This window comes from Phocoena phocoena, chromosome 11 (assembly GCF_963924675.1).
Source record: "Phocoena phocoena chromosome 11, mPhoPho1.1, whole genome shotgun sequence".
NCBI lineage: Eukaryota > Metazoa > Chordata > Mammalia > Artiodactyla > Phocoenidae > Phocoena > Phocoena phocoena.
The window spans coordinates 40,369,871-40,395,079 of NC_089229.1; the positions used below are offsets into that span (position 1 = coordinate 40,369,871).

At 35.9% G+C, this 25,209-nt stretch overlaps 1 protein-coding gene across 2 annotated transcripts in view; it reads right to left on the reverse strand.

Moving 5' to 3' along the window:
* NAV3 (neuron navigator 3) overlaps positions 1–25,209 on the reverse strand; it is a 361,382-nt gene that overhangs the window by 25,311 nt on the left and 310,862 nt on the right. Inside the window, exons 24-30 of one of the 2 annotated variants that reach the window (XM_065887340.1) lie at positions 13,494–13,605; positions 7,698–7,819; positions 6,705–6,725; positions 5,853–6,025; positions 5,514–5,579; positions 4,130–4,283; positions 2,503–2,677 (exon numbers count right to left, since the gene is read on the reverse strand). In XM_065887340.1, coding sequence (XP_065743412.1) covers positions 2,503–2,677; positions 4,130–4,283; positions 5,514–5,579; positions 5,853–6,025; positions 6,705–6,725; positions 7,698–7,819; positions 13,494–13,605 — 823 coding nt within the window. The remainder of the gene's footprint in view (positions 1–2,502; positions 2,678–4,129; positions 4,284–5,513; positions 5,580–5,852; positions 6,026–6,704; positions 6,726–7,697; positions 7,820–13,493; positions 13,606–25,209) is intronic. The other variant, XM_065887341.1, reaches the window with a different exon arrangement.

A 25,209-nucleotide genomic window follows, 5' to 3' on the forward strand; every position in this document is an offset into this window, starting at 1 on the left:
AGTCAAGTGAAATTCTGACAAAAACTGAAGGTTTTTCAAACTTCTGTCTTCACTGGATGTATGGAACATGCACTATTATTTCAGGAACTGGACATTTGTCAATTAGCCTCTCTCCTGCCTACTTTTTTTTTTAAAAAAAAACCCATGAACTCTAGAAATTTTTTCTATTAAAAAGCCTCAGCATAAAGGCACTTTTGATTTCCAATTTTGAACCCACTAAACAAGAGTGAAGACAATGAAAACTTGACTTGAAAAGTATCCTAGTCAAGTGATGTCAAGTGATTTACATTTTTCTTGCTAGTTCAGACACAAGTATCGCTACTGAAAAATAGTTGAGGAAATAAGATAATATAGGACTAAAAATAAACCATGAAACGGGTAATTATAAAACACATTTTTGAAAAAAAAAACACCTCTCCTCACCAAATTGCCCCAAATTCTGAATCACGGCCATCAGTTAGATGGACACAGAAAATGTAAATTTAATTTCTTTGATTTTATATTTATCTTTATGAGTCCTAGTCTTTCCTAGACATTAATTTTGGTTTCCTTTTTATATGGCTGTTCTTCCTAAACTACCTTCAGTACTAAATTTGCCTCCTTCAGACCTTATCATATTTCCATAGGCTAAACCAAAATCATGTAACAGGCAGTAAAATCCCACCATTAAGCCATCCTATAAGGTACCAGTCCTTTTCTCTCCTTAGAAGTGAAGCTCCAGGACATAGGCAGGCACTGACTGCCACTAGGTGTGGATCCTACCTCACCTCTCTCAGGTTCATCACCGGCAAGCCAATGTATAGGATGTGACTCAGGACTCTCAGATTCTATACATTTAAAATTTTTGTTCTTTCTTTTTTTTCCCATCTTTTGAAGAATGTGGATGATAACACTTCATAGACAATTTACACATTCAAGTTATTACCATATTTCCATAGTTTTATTTTACCTAATGATTTATAAGTTCATTTAATTATGACATCTGTTTTTTCTTAGCTACCAATATTTCTTTTACTTGATGAGTATTCTCAAAATTCATTTTCCTTCCCCAGTCCCTGCCAAATGGTATAAACATTGTTTTCATGAACTTCAGGAAATTCCTACTTGCCTTTTAGTTTCTAGTTACCTTTTATAAGAAGAAAGCAAGTATGCATTTGGGCCATTCATTTTACACCATGAAGGGCAGATGTAATTAGTAGAATTTTAAAAATTCTGACCTTTTAGAAGCAAGAGATATGATTCATTAAAATATCATCAATATCAGCTTGCTGTATTTCTTTTTTTTTCTTTTTCGCTTTTCATCTTTATCTTCTTTTTCTATATTTTGGTGTAATTTAAGGCAAGCCATGAAGCTTCTCAGTTCTATCATGGGATCTAAAATTGCCCAGGAACATGTATACATGTTATTGGTTTCCAAGCGTCATCTAGTGGCTGTGCTTTGCAATCACTGCCGATCCTCATGTAAATCTTTCTTCAACTAAGTCTTATATACATAGAATGATTCGATACCATAGGAGCAGTTATACCTTATAACTGAATAGTTCATCAGCTATTAAGACAACATTATGTCATATGATTCTATTTGCAATTGAATAAAACTGTACCCTTTTTCCATCATTAGTACCATTGAATACAATAATAGAATCCAGTGTGTTCTTTTTGTTTGTTGAAAATCTAACAGAGCTGCAGTCTGGGTGATGTAGTAGCATTATGTTCTCCCTGGGCCACATCACGCAGGATCATCTAGTCAAATTTAGGAATAGGTCCTGATACACTTGTATACGGGCTTCGTACACTTAAAACACTATCAAATTGCATGGAGTTCTGAGTATTACATTCATTAGTACTAACAATCATCACTGAGAATATTACTTTTTCATCCTATTTGTAACCCTGGAGGAAGTACTTCTCAAACACAAGTAACTGTTTTAAAAAATGATATGAAAACCATATCTCTATGTCTTCTTACTCTTTCACACAGAATGTTCTTTTAAAATGATAATGAAGGGGTTTCCCTGGTGGCACAGCGGTTGAGAGTCCGCTTGCCAATGCCGGGGACACCAGTTCGAGCCCTGGTCCGGGAGGATCCCACATGCCGTGAAGCAGCTGAGCCCGTGCACCACAACTACTGAGCCCGTGTGCCACAACTACTGAGCCTGCGCTCTAGAGCCCATGCTCTGCAACAAGAGAAGTCACCGCAATGAGAAGCCCGCGCACCGCAACGAAGAGTAGCCCCCGCTCTCCACAACTAGAGAAAACCCATGTGCAGCAACGAAGACCCAACGCAGCCAAAAGTAAATAAATAAAAGAAATTAAAATGATAATGAAGTAAAATAAATTTATAAGAGGAAAAAGGACTATTTCTGAGAGCTAGGCCATTAACATTTTTAAGAGGGTATGGGTGAGAGCTGCAGCTTGGGTAAGGGTCTCCAAATTCAAGGTCTCCGGGCTTGTGAAGTCAGAGGCATGCTTTGATTCAGGCAGGTGTGTGCACAAAATCACCTGAGGTAACAGACTCCGTGATGTTCAAATTGTTCAGAGAGAGTCCTAAGGACTGGCGTGAGGATGAGGAGGAAGTGCTACTTGCGGACTCAGACGGGGGCCGAGCTGGCTTCGCAGCGTTCCCCGTTTCTGCCTTCAGCCGGTCGTTTTCAGCCTTCAGTATTTCAATCTCATTCTGTTGTGAAGATGGAAAACATGAAAAACATAGAGCTAGCTTGATTGAGAAAAGGGTACCAACTCTTTTAACAGGGTCAATCGGTTCATGTATTAAATAAACCATGTGGTGACATATTAAATAAACAAACACAAATTATGAAAACAGGATTTCCTTCCAAAGAAGGAAAAGGAATCCCTTTCTCTGTCTCTCACATACACATATTCAGCTATTCACAAATACACACACTAACCAGTAGAATTTTTTATAATTTTTAAAAAATCTATCATATATTTGAGGAGTTTTCCAAATATGACATGGTCTTATGTGAATTAAGAATAACATAATTGAAGAGTTCATACCATTTCTCATTTTAAAAGTAAACATACACACTACTACATATATAAAAATAGATAACCAACAGGGACCTACTGTATAGCACAGGGAACTATACTCAATATTTTGTAATAACCTATATGGGAAAAGAATCTGAAAAAGATTATCTTTTTATATCTATATCAATCTATATATGTATATATATATTCAGTTATATACATATAACTGAATCACTGTGCTGTACACCTGAAACTAACATGACATTGTAAATCAACTATGCTTCAATAAAATAAAAAATTAAAAAAAAAATTTTAAATGCAAGTAATGTTAAAATCTCATAGAAAATAATGCTGTTTGTAATACTCTGAATTCAGGGAGAGTTGAAAACCACAGTAAAACAAAAATAATATAAATAAGGTGATTTAAAATTACCACCTCAGGATCCTAACTAACGTCTGAAAAAGTTTTTGTTCCTTCAAAATGGGGCACTAAGCTCATAAAAACAACACAAGCCTATTGATGAATATATCCATTGGCAGATGAATCTGCTCAGCAATGAGCTTTTTCTATTTCAGTCATCTTGTGGTACCAAGTGATTACTGGTTGACCATAATAAAACGAAAACTTAGTCTGAGCACAGACTGATTCTGAATTTAGCCTTCAGATGCTTCCAAAAAATAGAAAAGCTTTACTTCTACAGATGGCATTCTATATCACACTTACTTTCATATTTAGAAAGCTTGTGTTATATTTCTGTTGACTCCTCATTACGTTTGTTTTTCAATAGAAAACAGGTAAAGTCAGATTTCAAAAGAATAGGAAAAAGTTACCATAAGGGTAAATCATGGAAAAGTGAAGAAGCAAGGGCTGTAGTAGTTTCTCTAAAACCTTAGCTCTAGTACAGTGCCTTCAATGGTCCTTGAGTGCAACTGGCCAGTTTGCACTTCCACTTCCAAACCTGGATTTGACAAAATTCTCCATCCAGTATTGAGAAATGAGGTGCAGAGACTGAATAAGCAGAGTGCATTTCCAAAAAGGATTTAAACATGAGATTTGTTTTTATAATAACTAAGAGAAGAGAATAAGCAGCATTTTAAATCTCTCCTGTTTGTTCCCTGAAGGTGCTTTCGGACCGACCTGCATCCGGTTCATGGCTTCCCGGATCTGATCGAGATGATGAGCAGAGCTGAGGGCCTCCAGCCGAATATCCGTTAATTTTAATTCCTTTTCTCTGAGCTCACTCTTCAGCTGCAGAATTATCTCTGCCTCAGCCTCTGTGCATTCACAGATCCTGAAGAAAGAAACAAGCACAAAATCAGTGGTTGGGGAAGCCAGAGGATTACGAAAGGTAATGCTTCTTTTAAAAGCTGAACTGCAATATTATCCAGCAGGTACACAGATTATTTGCTGCTGGCAATACCTAGAGAAAAGGAAAAAGAGTTTTACAGACAGTAATACATTCACAGGTTCAAAACTGAAAATAGTAGCTGTCTCTTTTAATCTTTTCTTCCTATTTTCTGAAGTTTAAAAACAATCTATCTTTACTGTATATAAAGTGATCCTCAAAATTCCCTTGTTGCTGATGTTTATGGAGCTGAAAAGTCATAATATTACTACATCTCATTCTACCATTTTTCAAGGGACTTGAGCCTCTATTTGCAACATGAAATTTGTTTAAAGCAAAGTTATTATGTCCTTAAAATGCTGATTTCTTGTTTTGTAAAATTTTGCAAAGAATAACCTTATTTGCCACAATGCTATCTTCAGGTTACGATCAAATTCAATCTAAATACTGTAGAAAATAAATGAGGGAGATTAGTTTTGGATATTTAAATAATGGATGAGTGTTATATAATCCTCCTGGTAGGCTCAGCTGATTTAGGAGATCAGCTAATGAAACTGAATCACAGGTTTCAACCCAAATGAGCAGGCTACTTGGGGGCTGCCTGAAGGTAATATACATTATATCCTATTGTTGTTCTATAGACAGCTTTGTAGGAAGTATGTCAAAAGAATCTGTTTTATGTTAATGAATATCTTTTCCATTTAAAATGTGAGGACTCATTGCTGGTCACAAAACGATAGTGCTATGTTCTTTCCTCTAAGTCAGGAAATTATACAGGGTGTACAAGAGTCTTAAATGGTTCTAATAGTGGCCCTGCTTTATATGAGTTCTGGGTGAGCCACCGTCTTGGGCACACAAGGAAATCTCATTTAAATAGTATATAGAACAAAGAGAATTATCAGAGCACATGTTTTACATTCTAAATGTTTTACTCTTTCTTGTAACATCAACTAGTGGGATACTATAAAAAAAATTATGCTAGATCATCTAACACAATTAAAGAACAAAGGATTGAAGTTTGGCTTGAGGAAACCAAATTTTACTTCCAAAACAGGAGGACAGAGAAGGTAGTCATTGTTGAAATGCATGCGAGTGATTTTAGAAAAAGCAAGAGTGAACACTGCTTAGGTTAGAATCGGGATCTTTGCAGTTTTCATGCATCACACTCCATTTTACCGGGATCTATGCTTGTAGATCACAGGGCCATTTTGCCGTTTCTTTGGTGGCCAGACAAGGGGTAACCTGCATTTAATGCACAGTTAGACAGATACATGGACAAATGCAAGTGAAAAGAAGTGAAAATAATAACTTAGAAAAGGGGATCATGAGATCAAGAACACTCAATTTCTAACGTATGGAAAGCAGAAGAGAAACAAATGCTGTCTGCTTCTAAGGAAGATCTGAAAATAATCGGTATAGAGATGGTGCTGCAGTTCCATTTAGAACACAGAGCTAGGCTTGGCCTGAAGTTGTCTTTAACAAATACTTCCGCAACCGGCAGAGGGAGCGACTTACGCTGAGGCGGACTGCGAGGGCTTCATGGAGGCTGACCCACAGTCACCCGCATTGTGGGGCAACTTGGGGGACGCTGGAAGGGACGAATCAGTAAGCTCTTCAATGTCCGAATGTGAGGATGGAGGCTTGGTGGACTTTTTCTTCCCAAAGGCTTGTTTGAATGAGCTTCTCAGCTGCAAGAAGGACAGAAATTACCTTCCTTGTCTATTTGCACTGGGGGCATCTTGCTTTGGGCCGTTAGTTTGCAGGTGCCATCCTAGCCACTGCCTGGGGTCAGTATGTACAAGCAAAGGATTAACAGCTGCAGCACAGTATCTCTAGAAAAAAAAGATACCGTGTTTTGTGTTTTTGGTTTATTCTTGTATTAATCCAGCGCAGCGCAAACATGGAAGGCTTTTAAACAGTGCAGGGTCAAGGGCATGGCTGTCAGAGCACTCATTTAAAACGAAGCACCTTGAAGGGATCTCCGTTCAGAAGGCTCCTCTCTTCAAGGCAATTTGCTTTAAATGGCTGCTTTAGCGCTACAATCAAGTCAGGGCCTGCTGACAATATAAACTTAAAAAGCAAAATGAAATCAAATTCACCTAATACTTCATTAATTGTGAGTTTCTATTCAAATTTTCAGTTCCCGGACTATGAGAAACCAGAGTTGGTATGGCCTACAGCGCTATTCAGAAAGTAGTTTTACTTCTCTTTAAAACTGGAGATTAAAATGAAAAGACACAAAGAAAAGACATACAAGGTAATCTGTTTTTAAAAGGTATAAAAGCCTCCTGCCAAAATGAATAGCATTCATGCCAAGGGTGGGTATTTTTATAGATGCATGCCAAATTGTCCATGGTTTATATTCACCTCACTTCCTCTAGAGTTCACCTTGCAGAAACATGAAAGAGTGTGGAATTACAAATCAAGGGAATGAAGGCTGATCAGTATTTTAAAATATTACCTGCATAAACATTTTTTTAAAACAGAAAAGATATTTTTCTCATTATTTACAGAAAGCACTCCAGTAAAATCCTCTGCTAGTTATATTTTGGATTTCATCAAGAGTTCTACTTATTTAACATCTACTTTTCTTGCATGGCATTAAAAGAAATCCTTTACTTCATTGTTTTTAAACATTCTGCAGTGATAGCATCTTCCCCTCAGTTTTTTCAGCAATTACTTAATATCATAAATTCTATCTCTAGCAAACTTAAGGGACAGTTCTGTTAAAGTACATTTTTATATTTATCCTATGTTCTTTTGGTAAAAATACATATAGTTGATTTCTTATACAGTGACACTTTATTCACACTATAAACCCTGTTGATGCAAGGGGTGGAGAGGCTTTCAAGGTCTCTTCTTTCCCTTTTACTTTTTTTATTCCATTTTTTCTCCACTTCCACCATCCACCAGCACCACCACCATCACCACCATCAGCATCACCATCATCTTTTTCTTCTTCTTCATCTCTACCTCCACAGTAAGCCCCTGCTCGGAGCCATTTATTTACACATGTTACCCTATTTTTCTTTACAGTATCTCTATAAAGTCAGTATTAATTATCCAATTTTTCCAGATGAGAAAATTTAGGCTCCCCAAAAAGGTGAGGTCACTTGCCTAAGATCCAAATAGTAAGTGTCAAAGTTGGGATTCAAATCCAAGTTAAGTTAGTGCCAACTCCAAAACATTTGCTCTTCAGCACCATGCTGCCCTAATCTTGGTGATGAGTGTAGCCTTTGAGGTGTCAGTCACTTGAATGAGACACTGTAAACTGCTGTGGATCTCTAAAGCCCAAAAGGAAAAAGCCTGACTCACTGTGCAGTAATAAGCTTCTGAACTAGATGAATGCTAATGGCTTACCCAGTTTTTCTTTTTCTTCTTCTTGGAGTCAGCATCGTTACCACTGCCAATGCTGGAATGGCTCGTGGCACTGTTGATACTAGAAACGCTTTCGGAGGAATGCTGTCTTCTGATGCGGAGATCTAGCCACAGATAGACAGTATCGTGTTTACTCATAAAAACTTGCAATCTGAACAAACAAGACTTTTAGGCTTTCTGAGAGGAAGTCCTCTAATAAATGTCAACATGGCTTTGTAAAGATTATTTCAATGCAGTTTTGGTTTTATAAGCTTAATAAAGTACAACCATATTTGCTTTAATTAACTGGGTTATCTGTATTAAGAAATGGGAATCTCAAGTAAGTTGGCAGCACTGGTGTTTTAATGGATTCTGAGTTTTGTCCCAAAATGAACTGCTATGCTAGTGATTTTTACTGAATACCTGGATCAAACAGCACTTCCAAAATGATTTATTCCAAATGATTTGTTCCATGGAGTAAAAGGAAACTCTTAATAGCATGATAATTAATTGTGTGTTTTTAATATTTGTCCTTTGAATAAAGCTACCGAAGCCAAATATATTAACTTTCCATTTCATGGAATCATACCTTGTTAGAGCCAAAACAAACCTTGCAAGTCATCTAAGCACTTCATACCACAGATGCAGCAATTGAAGCGCAAAGAAGTTAAGTAACTTGACCAAGGTCAAAGAGCGAATGGGGCGAAGGTCCTCAAGAGAGAATGTGGGTAGACTGCATTTGTGAATTAAACAGAAATCATACTTAAGACAGTGTAATTCTTCCATCATACCCCTAACGCCTGTCCATGACTTGGAAGAGTAATAGTAGTAACAATAATAACAGGTAATGATAAAGCTAGCTTTTACTACTCTACTCTGGGAGTACGTAATTTTAAAGCAAACCACTGAAATGAGTGCAATTATTAAATTTTCCCTGTGGTCACGTAGCTGAAAAACAGTGGAGCCAACTTGAGACTTAGAAGTATCCTACTGTCTATTGTACTAATTGCCACGTGATATCACCTCTATATACTCCTAAAAAGCATGGAGTGCTTCTCTAGATAATACGATATTTTGAAGAGGATACCATTTGATACTAAATCACTTTTTGAACATACTCACTTACTCCATACAATCAGCTTATAAGATTTATTTATAGTCATTAAAATTAAAATTGAAATGATTTCTACTCACAGTGAACTTAAGTGTTAGTGGAGACACTAATAATTCATAAAATTATTTTAAGGTCAAATATGCTTTTAGGCCATTTCTATTGTCATATATAATTGGTATCAATGCATATTATCCAAGCAAAAAAATCTCAGTGGAATTTAAAAGATGTCAGAAATTATTATATAGCTTTCAAAAAGTTCCCATAGAAATAATAGTATATAATCAAAGCTTTGCAGTTGACTAATTTAACAGTAAAATGGCTGATGGCAATGGAAGTGTAACTGGTTACTTTCAAAACATACAATAAATAAGTATATGTGTGGGTGTATAATATGCATATACATATCTCCATCCTTAGTCTCATGTACATACATACCAATAAGTACTTTAATTTTTCCATTAAGAGAATAACCATGTTGAAAATTTTTACAGGAGGGTAAAAACAGAGCTGTATTTAAGAATCCCTAGAGTTTGGTCCAAAAGTATTTTTTTTAATGATGAGAACATTTACTGTTTTTGCATGTCCAAAACATTACCAGTACCAACACCTAAATCAAGGTATTTATGTGTGTTGTTTTGATTTAACAATAAAGGAGCACAGTATCCCTTAATCAACTAATATGGAAATAATATGAATAAGCAATAAAAGAACATGTGTAGGTATCTGTGTTTTAAATTTCTGCTACAGTTGGCTATAAGCTTTTGTGAACAAGATTAGTATTTTCTATTTTTCCCTTCATAACTGACTTTTACAAATAAAACAGATGTATTAAGTGTTAAAGTATTCCAGAGTTTTTATTATATCCAGAATTAATAAATTATATTTGACTTCAAGTAATCCCAAATTTTAAAAAGATAGGTAAATTCTTGTTAACCGTAGGTCAAAAGTAGTCCTTGGAGGTATTAGTTATGTTCAATTATGACCGCATTTCCAATAAAAACTGGCAAGAGCATAATTTCCATAATACCATGGAATGAAGGGAATGCATTTTACTTTTCTCTGGCAATTCTTTTCTAGTGTTTGTAAGTATTTGACTGAGTACATGTGGCATTGCAGAGCTCAGTAAAGAATGGGGGACCAAATGAATATCAACAGGGCTTCCCTGGTGGCGCAGTGGTTGAGAGTCCGCCTGGCGATGCAGGGGACACGGGTTCGTGCCCCGGTCCGGGAAGATCCCACATGCCGCGGAGCGGCTGGGCCCGTGAGCCATGGCCACTGAGCCTGTGCGTCCAGAGCCTGTGCTCCGCAACGGGAGAGGTCACAACAGTGAGAGGCCCGCGTACCGCAAAAATAAATAAACTGTTAATTATTAAAAAAAAAAAAAAAAAAAAATGAATATCAACAATCTGAATGAATGGAGAAGCTTATTTTAAAAATATCTATTTCAGTTATATGTTTATTCATTCATTCATTTTCCACTTCCCACCTTCTGTACCGTCACTGTTCTAGTTCAAGCCACCAACATCACCTACCTGCTCTAAGAAAGAACAGCTGTCCAACTCACCTTCAAACCATTCTACAAACCAGAGTTAGAGAAATCTTTTTAAAGAAAAACCTCACCATCACTCCCTTACCTGAGACTTCCCAATGATTTCCATTTTAATAAGAATAGAAAACACTTCAACTCTTGCGCAGGCTCAGGGGCCATGGCTCACGGGCCTAGCCGCTCCACGGCATGTGGGATCTTCCCGGACCGGGGCACGAACCCATGTCCCCCGCATCGGCAGCAGACTCTCAACCACTGTGCCACCAGGGAAGCCCTCAACCCTTAAATATGGCCCAAATGTTCCTCAGTAATCTGGTCAGTACTTATCTCTCCAACCTGGTTCTACTTACTTTACCTTTGGTCATTATCTTCCTTGTATCAGTTCCATAAAGGCACTAATCTCTTTTCTGTCTCAAGACCCTCCTGGAATGCTCTTCTCTAAATATTTACAATATGCCTTGATATGAGTTTTACTACTACAGAAACACAATCTGAATATTCTATATACATTCAACCCTTTATAACTATTTGTTTTTGTTAGCTTTAAATCTTATAAAATTATTTTTTAATCTTTCTTAGCCAAGTTGAATATTAACTGTTATCGTTTTGTTCATTTTAGGTATCCCTCCCGCATTTCTGAGCAAAGGAATTCCTATTTTTCAATTCCAGTAGATATATTAAGCTACCTGTTGCCTGAGATAAAAGGAATCTTTCCAGAAAGTTTTACTTCAGTGACTTGTACTGTGGTAAAGAAAGGATTAAGCCTTTTTAAATCCCTTCTGGACCTATTTACTGACATGAAGATTTAGAACATAAGCTGCTTTATTATAGCTCTAAGATAAGCTTTAAATATGCAGTAATTTTCCATGCAGCATATACATTAACTCCCCCACATGGAAAGTTGCTAAATTCTTAACAGAAGTAGCCCCTAGAGAACTAGTTTGTCCTTCAATTTAAGTATATCTCACTTTATATAACTGTTTTCCTATAAGTTAAATTTCAAGTTTTAAAAAATTGTATTAGTCCTTTCTATAAAATTTGAATAAGCCCCTTTTATGTGCAAGCCATCATTATGGCCAGGATTAAGGATTAAGAAAACAGACCACCCTGCCGTTGACCAGGAAAGGCAGACCATAAACAAATTAAGGCACCAAAGTGTCTTAATGCAAATTTTGATGAGGGAAGTACAGTTATTTCCAGAAACACATCACAGAGGGACCTCATATAGTTAGGCACAAGCAGGCATGTTTAGGCTAACTCTTGCAAGATCAAAAAGTTTTTATGCTGAACAAACAGGGTAGAAAGTTCCAAGTAGAATAAAGAGAATATATAAAGAACTTTTGAAGAACTGAAAGAAGTTCTGGATAGCTGAAATATGAAATACACAACACGACAAAATAGCAAGACACAAGGTCTAGAACAGTGTCTAGCACATAAATGGTAATATCAATAAATACTTGTTGATTGAACGAAGCTGGCCAAGAGAGATTATGTCATGTTAAGGAGTTAGTATTTCATCCAAAGGCAATGGGATACCTTTTAAATATATATTGTTACACAACTGCTCTGGTCTCAGTGTGAAGAATGGCATAAGGAGGTGAAAGATGAAGAGCAGGAAGGCTCCTTGAGACTTAGGAGTTTGTGGTCATAGTTCAGGGGAGCTATGAGGCATGGTGATAGCAGGATCAGAGAAAAGGGAACAAGATATATTTAATGGATGGAATCAATAGAACTTAGTGATTTACTGTGTACGAAGAGGAGGATTTCTGGCCACATGGAAGGATGGTGATGCTGTTTACTGAGAAAGGAACACTGAAGGCAAAGCAGGTCTGAGAAGGAAGAAGACAAGTTCAAATTTGGGGATGTTGACTTTCAGGTGACAAACAGACATCTGAAGATAACCTAATGGAGTTTTCTCTTTGGCAGCTAGATATACAGATCTGTAACTCAAGAGATGAGCCTGCCCTGGAGAGATATATTTGACAGTTATCAACACAAATAATAATTATAGGTAGAGTACTAGATGAGCTTGTACAAAATTTTAGATAGGATGAAGAGAATCATAATGTATAAAATCATAATGGAAGGCAGTTTAGGACTGCATCCTAAGAAACATCAACATTTAACAAATGCATACAAATGAGTGAATCTACAAGAGAAACTGAAAGAAATTTCAAAGAAGCAGAAGAAAAACTAAGAATGTGGATGTCATGAGCATTAGAAGAAGTGAATATTTCAAGTAGGATGCAGTGGACATCAGCATCAAATGCTATTTGCACAACAAATACAATAAGAATTTTAAACTTTGTACTGGATTTAGAGTCATCTAAGTCATTAATGATGCTGGAGAGAACAGTTTTGCTGGAGTAGTGGAAAGAGAAACCACACTCCCAAGGTCTGAAGTGTAACTGGCTGTTGAAGACATTGAATGATTCCATCAAGCTTTCCCAAAATTCATCTGGAAATGCAAAGAGAGATGACAGAGCACTCAGGATTTAGGAAAACATTTTTCAGCTGGTCAAGAGTTGAGCATATTGAATGCTACTGAAAAGAGTCAGAATAGGAATAAGTACAACCTATGCAAAGAAAACAATGACATGACATTATCACAGAGTATTTCTTCAGTGACAATTTAAGGAGTGGGGTGGTGGCAGAGAAGATTATTTTATCATTGCTTCCAATTGCTGAAGCACAGTAATAATTAGAAATACACCAATGTTTAGTCCATTTTCTTACTGTTTTTTAAGTTCTCTACAGAAAATGTACCTTTTTATTGCCCCCACCCAGGGCAAGTTGCTCCCAGTATCCACTACTTCACCATATTGATTATTGTATTTTTACATACAGATCTAGATTTCCATACTCCTTCCCAGGTTTGTTTTGCTTGAAGGCAGATATGAACACATTAACCAACCTCCTCAGAGAAAAGTGTTGGACTATAGAAGCAATTTCCTTAAGGTCAGTTTGATACTGAAGCCTACTGTTCTTAAATTCTGAGATTCTGACTGCATTAGTAGCAACTTATGTTGATATATTATAAAAGGCAGTGCGACTGAGTAAAAGCAGCTTTGCTCTAATTAATGAATAAAAATAGATTCCCAGCAGATTGGATGAAAAATGGCAAGATTTCTAAACATACCTTTGGGAGGGTGGTCTGGACCGTTGAGTGCTCCCTGAATGGCTGCCTGGGCAGCAGAGTTCTGGGCCTTCAGCATTTCAATGGTTTCTCTTAGTTCGATCAGTTCAGACTCCTGTGAAACAAACAGAATTTAGGAGCTTTTAAAGTAAAAGATTCTTATTCATAGCTCACTATCAAATGAGTTTGATTTTATGTAGTGCTAATGTCCTGGTAGATTTAGATGTGCGGCTGACCTTTCAAGTTGTGTCTTACAACCTCTTACTTGTAAATGTAAGAAGGTAAATGCAATAGAGAATTAAAAAATAATGTCTTGGTTATTCTCTTATACATGTGGTCTGAACAGTCTTTATTTCCTTAAAAGGGTGGTACCCAGAGCTGACCAGTACCATATAAAACAAGATATCACACTGCTCATTTCAGATACCAAACTTATTAATACTACCCATGATTATATTACATAGATAAATACTATTATTGCATTGGTACATCATATTGCATTTACTGTTAACTGGAAACCCTGAGTTTTTGCCAAATGAGTGATTTTAGATTTTCTCATTTATTTTGCCCTTAGGAAATAGATTCTTTACATTCAAGAACAAAACCTGGAATTAATTCCTAACTCACTCCTATTAAATGCCATATGTCATCTTAGATTCTGGCACTGTTCATCCAACAAAATTCCTACTATGAAGATCTAGTTTCACCAAGCCAAAGCAATACAGGAATTTTTAAAAAGTGAATAGAAATATATGTAATGTATAGTCCTTAAAATAGTTAAATTATTTAAAAAGTTTACAAATCAAATTTTTATAAAACACCTATTTTCTTATTGAATTAAGGGTAATTTGAAGCTATGTCTCAACGAAAATCCGTGTATAAATTTGATCTCCCATAGTCATTTAAATGAATATCTTTATCAGAAATAAAGGACTCACTATTAGGAAGATAAGATAACAGCACCAACACAACAACAAGGAACTGGAGTGCTGTTTCAGTGGAAGCAATATTTCCATCAGGAGCACAAATACAAGGAGTATCCTTCTTGGCAGTGATAGCAAGCCTAAAAATTAGAATTTTTGTCAGCCTCTGGGGGGAGGGAGAATTCCTCCATAACGTGTTTGTCATTCATCATTTTCTCCATTTTCTTTCCTCGGCAGAAAGCCAAAGAATCAGGCTTGGGTTCTTCACTCCATGGTAAGCAGTTTATCCCTACTTAATGTCTCCCAGTATATATGAAAAAAGGCAGGACCATGACAACTACCTCTGCAGGAAACTGCTTCATACATGAGAATGTCCAATGACTATTCCAGCCTTAGACACTTTTTAAAAAAAAAGATAGATGGTGCTAACTGAAACGATATCCAAGTTTGGAATAGATACTTGGCATCTCACATATCTATCTTCTCTGAGTATCTGACATATTCCTGATAGAAGACAGTTAGGTATTTTTAAAAAACAAACCCTCTTATAGACTTTTAATAGCTTATAAGTCAAAGAATCTCATAATAGAAATGCAATAGCGACCTCCTGGATTCATAGATGGATGTTCAGATACTTGAGTATAATTTCATTTGCATTTATTTATCATAAAGGAAAAAGAACAGGTTTGTGAAAACTGCCAATACCATGACAAATTCAAATACAATTCATCATAATTTCTCAGTCTCTCCAAGTTTTATCTACATTCTGTCACTTGCCCAACTAGTAATAGATAATTGTACCAAAATTGAATCTATTTCCCACTTAAAATAAATCTCCAAAGTGATGAAATATTTATTGGAAATCCATTCTGCTTTTACCAGGAATTTATTCACAAAAGAATAACTATAGTGCATACTTAGTGAATCACATAATTTAAATAGTTAATTTTATAACATATAGACTAAGATGAATGTTAAATTTTAAATAAAGTCAGATTTTCATCCTTGAATTTAAAATCAACAGTGCTTGTACTTTGGATTAAAAATCTGCTAAAACATTTGGCTTTAGGTTTAAAGAGGAAAAATGATATTGAAATCTCATACAAATGTCTAAAAATTTAGCTTAATTTTATGGGTTGGCTGACTTATTTTACTGTCAAAATTCTACTCTTTTCTAGAGAAATCTCTTCTAAAAACTATTTTTTTTAAATTAGAAGTAAAATGTTCAGGTAATATTGATTTTTCAGAAAACTGTGTTTAATGAAATAGAAGAATGATCACTTTCTAAAATTTTAAGTATATTTTTAACAACAACAGATATTAGCAGGGTAGTTGTTACTCAGTGTGGCACAATAAGCCCAAAAGAAGAATAACTAAGTAAGAAATATATTTGTTATATAATGTGGGGAAAAAAATAAATGAAATAATTAGTTTAGCCAAATTCAGATTAGCAGCTCTTTTAGAGAATTTTGTAAGTATAAATTGTCTTTAATTAAAAAGACAGTTAGAGAAGCAAGAAGAACTAAAATCCTGCAGCCTGTGAAACAAAAACCACATTCACAAGAAGATAGACAAGATGAAAAGTCAGAGGGCTATGTACCAGTTGAAGGAACAAGATAAAACCATAGAAAAACAACTAAATGAAGTGGAGATAGGCAACCTTCCAGAAAAAGAATTCAGAATAATGATAGTGAAGATGATCCAGGACCTTGGAGAAAGAATGGAAGCAAAGATTGAGAAGATGCAAGAAATGTTTAACAAAGACCTAGAAGAATTAAAGAACAAACAGAGATGAATAATACAATAACTGAAATGAAAAATACACTAGAAGTAATCAATAGCAGAATAACTGAGGCAGAAGAACGGATAAGTGACCTGGAAGATAGAATGGTGGAATTCACTGCCGTGGAACAAAATAAAGAAAAAAGAATGAAAAGAACTGAAGACAGCCCAAGAGACCTCTGGGACAACATTAAATGCAACAATATTCGCATTATATTCGCATTATAGGGTTCCCAGAAGGAGAAGAGAGAGAGAAAGGACCCGAGAAAATATCTGAAGAGTTTCTAGTTGAAAACATCCCTAACATGGTAAAGGAAATAGCCACCAAAGTCCAGGAAGCACAGCAAGTCCCATACAGGATAAACCCAAGGAGAAACATGCCGAGACACATAGTAATCAAATTGGCAAAAATTAAAGACAAAGAAAATTACTGAAAGCAGCAAGGGAAAAATGACAAATAACATACAAGGGAACTCCCATAAGGTTACAGCTGATTTCTCAGCAGAAACTCTACAAGCCAGAAGGGAGTGGCATGATACGCTTAAAGTGATGAAAGGGAAGAACCTACAACCAAGATTACTCTAGCTGGCAAGGATCTCATTCAGATTCGATGGAGGAATCAAAAGGTTTACAGACAAGCAAAAGCTAAGAGAATTCAGCGCCACCCAACCAGCCCTATAACAAATGCTAAAGGAACTTCTCTAAGTGGGAAGCACAAGAGAAGAAAAGGATCTACAAAACCAAACCCAGAACGATTAAGAAAATGGCAATAGGAACATACATATAGATAATTATCTTAAATGTGAATGGATTAAATGCTACAACCAAAAGATACAGGCTTGCTGAATGGATACAAAAATAAGACCCATATATGTGCTGTCTACAAGAGACCCACTTCAGACCTAGGGACACATACAGACTGAAAGTGAGGGGATGGAAAAAGATATTCCATGCAAATGTAAATAAAAAGAAAGCTGGAGTAGCAATACTCCTATCAGATAAAATAGACTTTAAAACAAAGAATGTTACAAGAGACAAGGAAGGACACTACATAATGATCGAGGGATCAATCCAAGAAGAAGATATAACAATTATAAATATATATGCACCCAACATAGGAGCACCTCAATATATAAGGCAACTGCTAACAGCAGTTAAAGAGGAAATCAACAGTAACACAGTGAGACTGGGGGACTTTAACAACTCACTTACACCAATGGACAGATCATCCAAAATGAAAATAAATAAGGAAACAGAAGCTTTAAATGATGGAACAGACCAGATAGATTTAATTGGTATTTATAGGACATTCCACCCAAGAACAGCAGATTACACTTTCTTCTCAAGTGCGCATGGAACATTCTCCAGGATAGATCACATCTTGGGTCACAAATCAAGCCTCAGTAAATTTAAGAAAATTGAAATTATATCAAGCACCTTTTCTGACCACAACGCTATGAGATTAGAAATGAATTACAGGGAAAAAAGTGTAAAAAAACACAAACACATGGAGGCTAAACAATACGTTACTATTAATAACCAAGAGATCACTGAAGAAATCGAAGAGGAAATCAAAAAATACCTGGAGACAAATGACAATGAAAACACGATGATCCAAAACCTATGGGATGTGACAAAAGCAGTTCTAAGAGGGAAGTTTATAGCTATACAAGCCTACCTCAAGAAACAAGAAAAATCTCAAGTAAACAATCTAACCTTACACCTAAAGGAACTAGAGAAAGAAGAGCAAACTAAACCCAAAGTTAGCAGAAGGAAAGAAATCATAAAGATCAGAGCAGAAATAAATGAAATAGAAGCAGAGAAAACAATAGCAAAAATCAATAAAACTCAAAGCTGGTTCTTTGAGAAGATAAACAATACTGATAATCCATTAGCCAGACTCATCAAGAAAAAGAGGGAGAGTACTCAAATCAATAAAATTACAAGTGAAAAAGAAGTTACAACACACCACAGAAACACAAAGCATCCTAAGAGAACACTACAAGCACTCTATGTCAATAAAATGGAGAATCTGGAAGAACTGGACAAATTCTTAGAGGTATAACCTTCCAAGACTGAATCAAGAAGAAATGGAAACTATGAACAACCCAATCACAGATAATGAAATGTGATTAAAAATCTTCCAACAAACAAAAGTCCAGGACCTGATGGCTTCACAGGTGAATTCTATCAAACATTTAGAAAAGAGCTAACACCCATCCTTCTCAAACTCTTCCAAAATATTGCGCAGGAAGGAACAATCCCAAATTCATTCTATGAGGCCACCATCACCCTGATATGAAAACCAGACAAAGATACTACAAAAAAAGAAAATTATATACCAATATCACTCATGAATATAGATGCAAAAACCCTCAACAAAATACTAGCAAACAGAATCCAACAACACATTAAAAGGCTCATACACCATGATCAAGTGGGATTTATCCCAGGGATGCAAGGATTCTTCAATATATGCAAACCAATCAATGTGATATACCATATTAACAAATTGAAAAATAAAAACCATATGATCATCTCAATAGATGCAGAAAAGGCTTTTGACAAAATTCAACACCCATTTATGATAAAAACTCTCCAGAAAGTGGGCATAGAGGGAACCTACCTCAACATAGTAAAGGCCATATTCGACAAACCCACAGCAAACATCATTCTCAATGGTGAAAAACTGAAAGCATTTCCTCTAAGATCAGGAACAACACAACGATGTCCACTCTCACCACTATTATTCAACATAGTTTTGGAAGTCCTAGCCATGGCAATCAGAGAAGAAAAAGAAATAAAAGGAATACAAATTGGAAAAGAAGAAGTAAAACTATCACTGTTTGCAGATGACATGATACTATACATAGAGAACCCGAAAGATGCCACCAGAAAACTACTAGAGCTAATGAATGAATTTGGTAAAGTTGCAGGATACAAAATTAATGCACAGAAATCTCTTGCATTCCTACACACTAATGATGAAAAATCTGAAAGAGAAATTAAGGAAACACTTCCATTTACCATTGCAACAAAAAGAATAAAATACCTAGGAATAAATCTACTTAGGGAGACAAAAGACCTGTATGCAGAAAACTATAAGACACTGATGAAAGAAATTAAAGATGATACCAAGAGATGGAGAGATATACCATGTTCTTGGATTGGAAGAATCAATATTGTGAAAATGACTATACTACCCAAAGCAATCTACAGATTCAATGCAATCCCTATGAAATCACCAGTGGCATTTTTTACGGAACTAGAACAAAAAATCTTAAAATTTGTATGGAAACACAAAAGACCCCAAATAGCCAAAGCAGTCCTGAGGGAAAAAAATGGAGCTGGAGGAATCAGACTCCCTGACTTCAGACTATACTACAAAGCTACAGTAATCAAGAAAATATAGTACTGGCACAAAAACAGAAACATAGATCAATGGAACAAGATAGAAAGCCCAGAGATAAAGCCATGCACCTATGGTCAACTAATCTATGACAAAGGAGGCAAGGATACACAATGGAGAAAAGACAGTCTCTTCAATAAGTGGTGCTGGGAAAACTGGACATCTACATGTAAAAGAATGAAATTAGAACACTCCCTAACACCATACACAAAAATAAACTCAAAATGGATTAGAAACCTACATGTAAGACTGGACACTATAAAACTCTTAGAGGAAAACATAGGAAGAACACTCTTTGACATAAATCACAGCAAGATCTTTTTTGATCTACCTCCTAGAGTAATGGAAATAAAAACAAAAATAAACAAATGGGACCTAAAGAAACTTAAAAGCTTCTGCACAGCAAAGGAAACCATAAACAAGACGAAAAGACAACCTTCAGAATGGGAGAAAGTATTTGCAAACGAATCAACAGACAAAGGATTAATCTCCAAAATATATAAACAGCTCATGCAGCTCAATATTAAAAAAATAAACAACCCAATCCGAAAATGGGCAGAAAACCTAAAGAGACATTTTTCCAAAGAAGACATACATACATGAAAAGCTGCTCAACATCCCTAAGTATAGGGAAATGCAAATCAAAGCTACAATGAGGTATCACCTCACACCAATTAGAATGGACATCATCAGAAAATCTACAAACAACAAATGCTGGAGAGGGTGTGGAGAAAAGGGAACCCTCTTGCACTGTTGTTGGGAATGTAAATTGATACAGCCACTACGAGAACAGTATGGAGGTTCCTTAAAAAACTAAAAATAGAACTACCATGTGATCCAGCAATCCCACTACTGGGCATATACCCAGAGAAGACCATAATTCAAAAAGACACATGAGCCCCAGTGTTCACTGCAGCACTATTTACAATAGCCAGGTCATGGAAGCAACCTAAATGCCCATCGACAGATGAGTAGATAAAGAAGATGTGGTGTATATATATATATATAATGGAATATTACTCAGCCATAAAAAGGAATGAAATTAGGTCATTTGTTGAGACATGGATGCATCTAACATCTGTCATACAGAGTGAAGTAATTCGGAAAGAGAAAAACAAATATCATATATTAATGCATATATGTGGAACCTAGAAGAATGGTACAGATGAACCGGTGTTCTAGGATGAAGTTGAGACACAGATGTAGAGAACATATGTATGGACACCAAGGGGGTGAAGCAGCGGGGGTTGGGGGTCATGACAGGATGAATTGGGATTGACATGTATACACTGATGTGTATAAAACTGATGACTAATAAGAACCTACTGTATAAAAAAATTAAATTAAAAAAACAAAGATAGTTAAATTCTACAGTGATAGTCTGTTAAACCTGAACTAGTTATCTCTCCATATCTGCAAAAGTCCCTTCCTTTTTTCTTACTTCAGTTAATGAGATCCACCCTCACCATCATTCAAACTAGCACTATCTCTTTCTCTGAGTGTTTCCATGTGATTTCCTCCTGTGCTTTGAATATCCTTCACCCTTAAGGGCCATGGTGACACGTCTCCATTCACATGACACCTCTTAGTTTTCCTTTGAGGAAAAATGAAGAGGTTCCTTCTCTATGCATCCAGACCATTTAATGCATTCAGCTTATTTATCTGTCGAAGAGTTTATCTTTTCACCTGATTTATGATCTGATCTCAGTAAATGTTGGGACGATTTTGTTCAAATGTCTGGTCTATGTTAAACAGGTGTTTCTTCCCTTCAAAGAATGATGTAAACAAGAGGGTGTCTGATCACTTAGGATGCTATATACTAAAAACGTCAATAACTTTATTATTCATTATAAACTGAAAGTCTCAATGTGGCTAAATCAGTGGAATCACTTCCTTTGGATGGCAACAAAGTGGGTTTTCCTTTCTCTCTTTTCCAAAAGTGTATAGCTATGAATATAAAGCATTTTAGAATGAAAACTGGACTAAGACAGAAATTTCTAAATAGTTTATTTCTAGCCTTCCTTTTTTCCCCTTTGTAATTATAGCTGATTGCTCACATTTATTTTTAAGGTACATATTCTCTAAGATGTTTATAATCATGGAGCTTGCAGTGCTGCCGCCAAGGACAACTATGGTCCCCCTGCTTTAGTTTTGGCCGTGGCAGGGAGTGTGGATTAGAAAAATAATTAGAAGTGAGTTCCAGAGATAACCAACTATAAAATCGTTTGATAATCTGAAATATTTTCACATAGTCTTTTCATTTTCAAGGTGACCTAATAGAAGATAACTTAAGTTTTGAGAATCCCTATTAAACCTTCAGAAAGAACCTGGAAAATATAGATACCATCAAGAGATGAATTTGAAGTTTGTTCCTCTAATTTAGTAGTTTTCAGTTTCCTACTCTTCTCCCAAAGAGAAGATTGGGGCTGGAGTAACTCTTCAGAGAGTCTTGGGAATAAGATGATCAGATAATATTTTATTGATATTTTCCACTTTTCAAAAATGATACTTTAAAACGTGAGAACCGAACTCAAATTTCATTTACCTACAATGAGCCATTCAAGATAACGATGCCCCAAACATAGGCTGACCACGTGAGATTCCAGTAATGTAGTCCATGTGAATTTCTTGTGTAAAAGAGGCTGGATGGAGTCAGTATCTCTTCTAACTGTTTTGTACATGTCTCTGAGGCTAAACAAGCTATCAAGGTCAGACTTGAAATGCTGCAAAGTAAAGTGATCAAATGATCAAATACTGTGTCATAATACTGGCATTGCTCCGTGTTTTTCCAACCTAACTTCCTAACGACATCTGACCTCTTTCCAAATTTCGCCTGGACACAGGCCTTATTGAGAATCTCACAGCTTGGCAACAAATCTCATCAACCAGCCTGACCTTCTACTTGACCTTCTAGGCAAGGCTCTTAAAATTTTTCCACTAAACCAGTCTTTTGCTTCCTCACACTGACACAGTTAAGCTCACATTATCCAGCTATAGTTGCTTTGAACACACCCCACTCTCCAACCCTTCGTATGTGTCTTGAAATTTTGTGAAGTTTTCTGCTGAAAGAACCTGGCCAGCCCTGGTTCTAACTAAATGAACTGAATTCATCAAACCCCAGTAGCACAAGTAACTTGAATCCATAAGTAACTTACAGATTCAAATTATCCTATGCCGTAAAAGGCTAATGAATGTATTTTCTGAGTCTAGTGATAAATTTTTAAAAACACTTCTAGATGATAAATATTTAACCTGAACTAGGAGTTAATGTAAAGATACAATTCAACTAAAATTTTAGCTTCTACATTATCTATTTCCAGAGAGTTGGTTTTGAATTTTCTAAGTTTTAACATTTAAGTGTCTATTCGTCGAGTCATCCAAAAAAGTAGTTTCAGAGGTAAGAATGAGCAAACCCTAGACTTTATAGTTAGCATAGAATCAACATCTGAGCTCCACTACTCAAACCAAAGTGTATTCCTCGGTCATGCTCTGACCTTCTAACAAGACTAACCTACCACACCTTAACATATGTTCTAATTGCCTCTGGCACTACAGATATAAGGAAGTGATATGAAAGTCTTCTAATTGTCAATGAGTACATAGCCTTAGTAAATTTGCAAGGATTTAGCAGTAGTTGTGTAAAAATTTCATTCATCAAAATATAGATTTGCAGAATTCTTATCATTTTGATGACCTTTATTGCAGCATAAGAAAATAAAACCCTGAACTATAATTTGAGTGACAATTTTTTCATTTCTGATACGGATGGTATGTAGCTAGTACCACTCTAGATGCACTGAAAAGAAGCTGTTTCATCACATATAATAGATGCTTCAGGGCATTCGGTCTTAATTCTTTTAAAGAATCTTGGTGGAAAAGTACTAGTTAAGGGACAAGGACCTGAAATCCAGGTAAAATTCTTGATCAAACTATGTCACCATCACAATCTGTTGAGCCTTAGGTATAGGGGATACCTAGAGATAATATCACCCTCTGGGCAGCATTACTGACAATTATCTTAATTACTCTTATTTATAGATTTACTGTTCCATAACACATGGTCTTCTGGCAGCTACAGGGAATGCTGTTAAACTACTGGGAAATGCTGCTAGACTGATCTTCATTAACTAACTTTTATCATGTGAGCCTAGTGTCAAAAATCTTTGAATGGCTCCCTGTTTCCAAGGACCAGATTCCTTAGATATCCTTCAAGCCTTGGTTCCACATTTCCCTCCACATTCCTTCTTTTTCCCTTAATGTCTCCCATAATTTCCCTCCTTGCTGTTCACACTCATGGTGTTCCTTCCTCTATGACAAGCGGCCCTCCATCTCTCCTGAATTAATTTTTTTCATCCTCCCAGAGCCTGACAAGGCTCCTCTTGGCCACCTCTCCTCTAAAACTAATGTAAATAGACCCACAGACATAGAAAACAAACTTATGGTTACTAAAGGGGAAAGGGGAGGAGGGAAAAAATAGGAGTTTGGGATTAATATATACACATTACCATATAAAAAAGAGATAACAAACAAGGACCTGCTGTATAGCATAGGGAATTACATTCGATATTTTGTAATAGCCTGGAAGAGAAAAGAATTTGAAAAAGAATAGATATAACTATTCTATAACTATATATATAACTGAATCATTTTGCTGCATACCTGAAATTAACACAACATTGTAGATCAACTATACTTCAATAAAAAACAAAACAAAACAAAAAACCACACAAAAAAACCTCACCCCCACCCCCACACCAAAACTAGTGTGAAAATGCAATGGTTCTCTGTGAGAACACTCAGGACATTGTCCTGTTATACTTCTAATTGCACCTCATATTTTCTGCCTCCTGAGTTATTCATACATGTCTTTTCTTTCTTTTATTTTTATTTGTTTATTTATTTTTACCAGGCTACAAGTATATAAAAGCAGTGTTTTGGCACATACATTTAGCAAGAGAATCGGTGTGACTTGGCATCTGGAAGCAAGGAAAAAATTTAGAACATTATTCAAGGGAGTGATTTTGGTCTATGAACCTAACTAAAATTTTGATACAGTTTTCAGGCTATTAATGCCATATGATTGTTGAAAATCACACACTGAAGAAGGAGTCTTGGATCTGAGTCCTAGTTTAGTTTATCTCTTTCTTTCTTTCTTTCTTTTTTCTAGTTTATCTACTTCTTAAGTAGATACCCAAGCACATGCAACCACCTTGGCCTTTGGTTCTTCATGTGTTAGCATCCTACCTTGCTTCCCAATATACTCATTCTTAGCTCTAAATTTTTCAGTAGTCCTTATCTTCACCTGAAATTCCCATATAGTTGAATTATATTTTTATCATATTCTGTCACCTATGAGAATATAAACTCTATTTTATATTATAACCAGTTATAAACTAGGATATAAGTATGTGTGTGTGTATTTCACTGCTGAATTCTCAGTAGCTAGAACAGTATCTCATACACAATAGAAATTCATTATAACTTTGGTGCATGACTAATGGACAAAGGAACCTTGGAAGTCTAGAACAGAATTTCAAAACCTCTGCTTTATATTCTTTGCTCTTTTTTCCCAGGATTGTTGGATCACCAGAGAACAATATGCCCT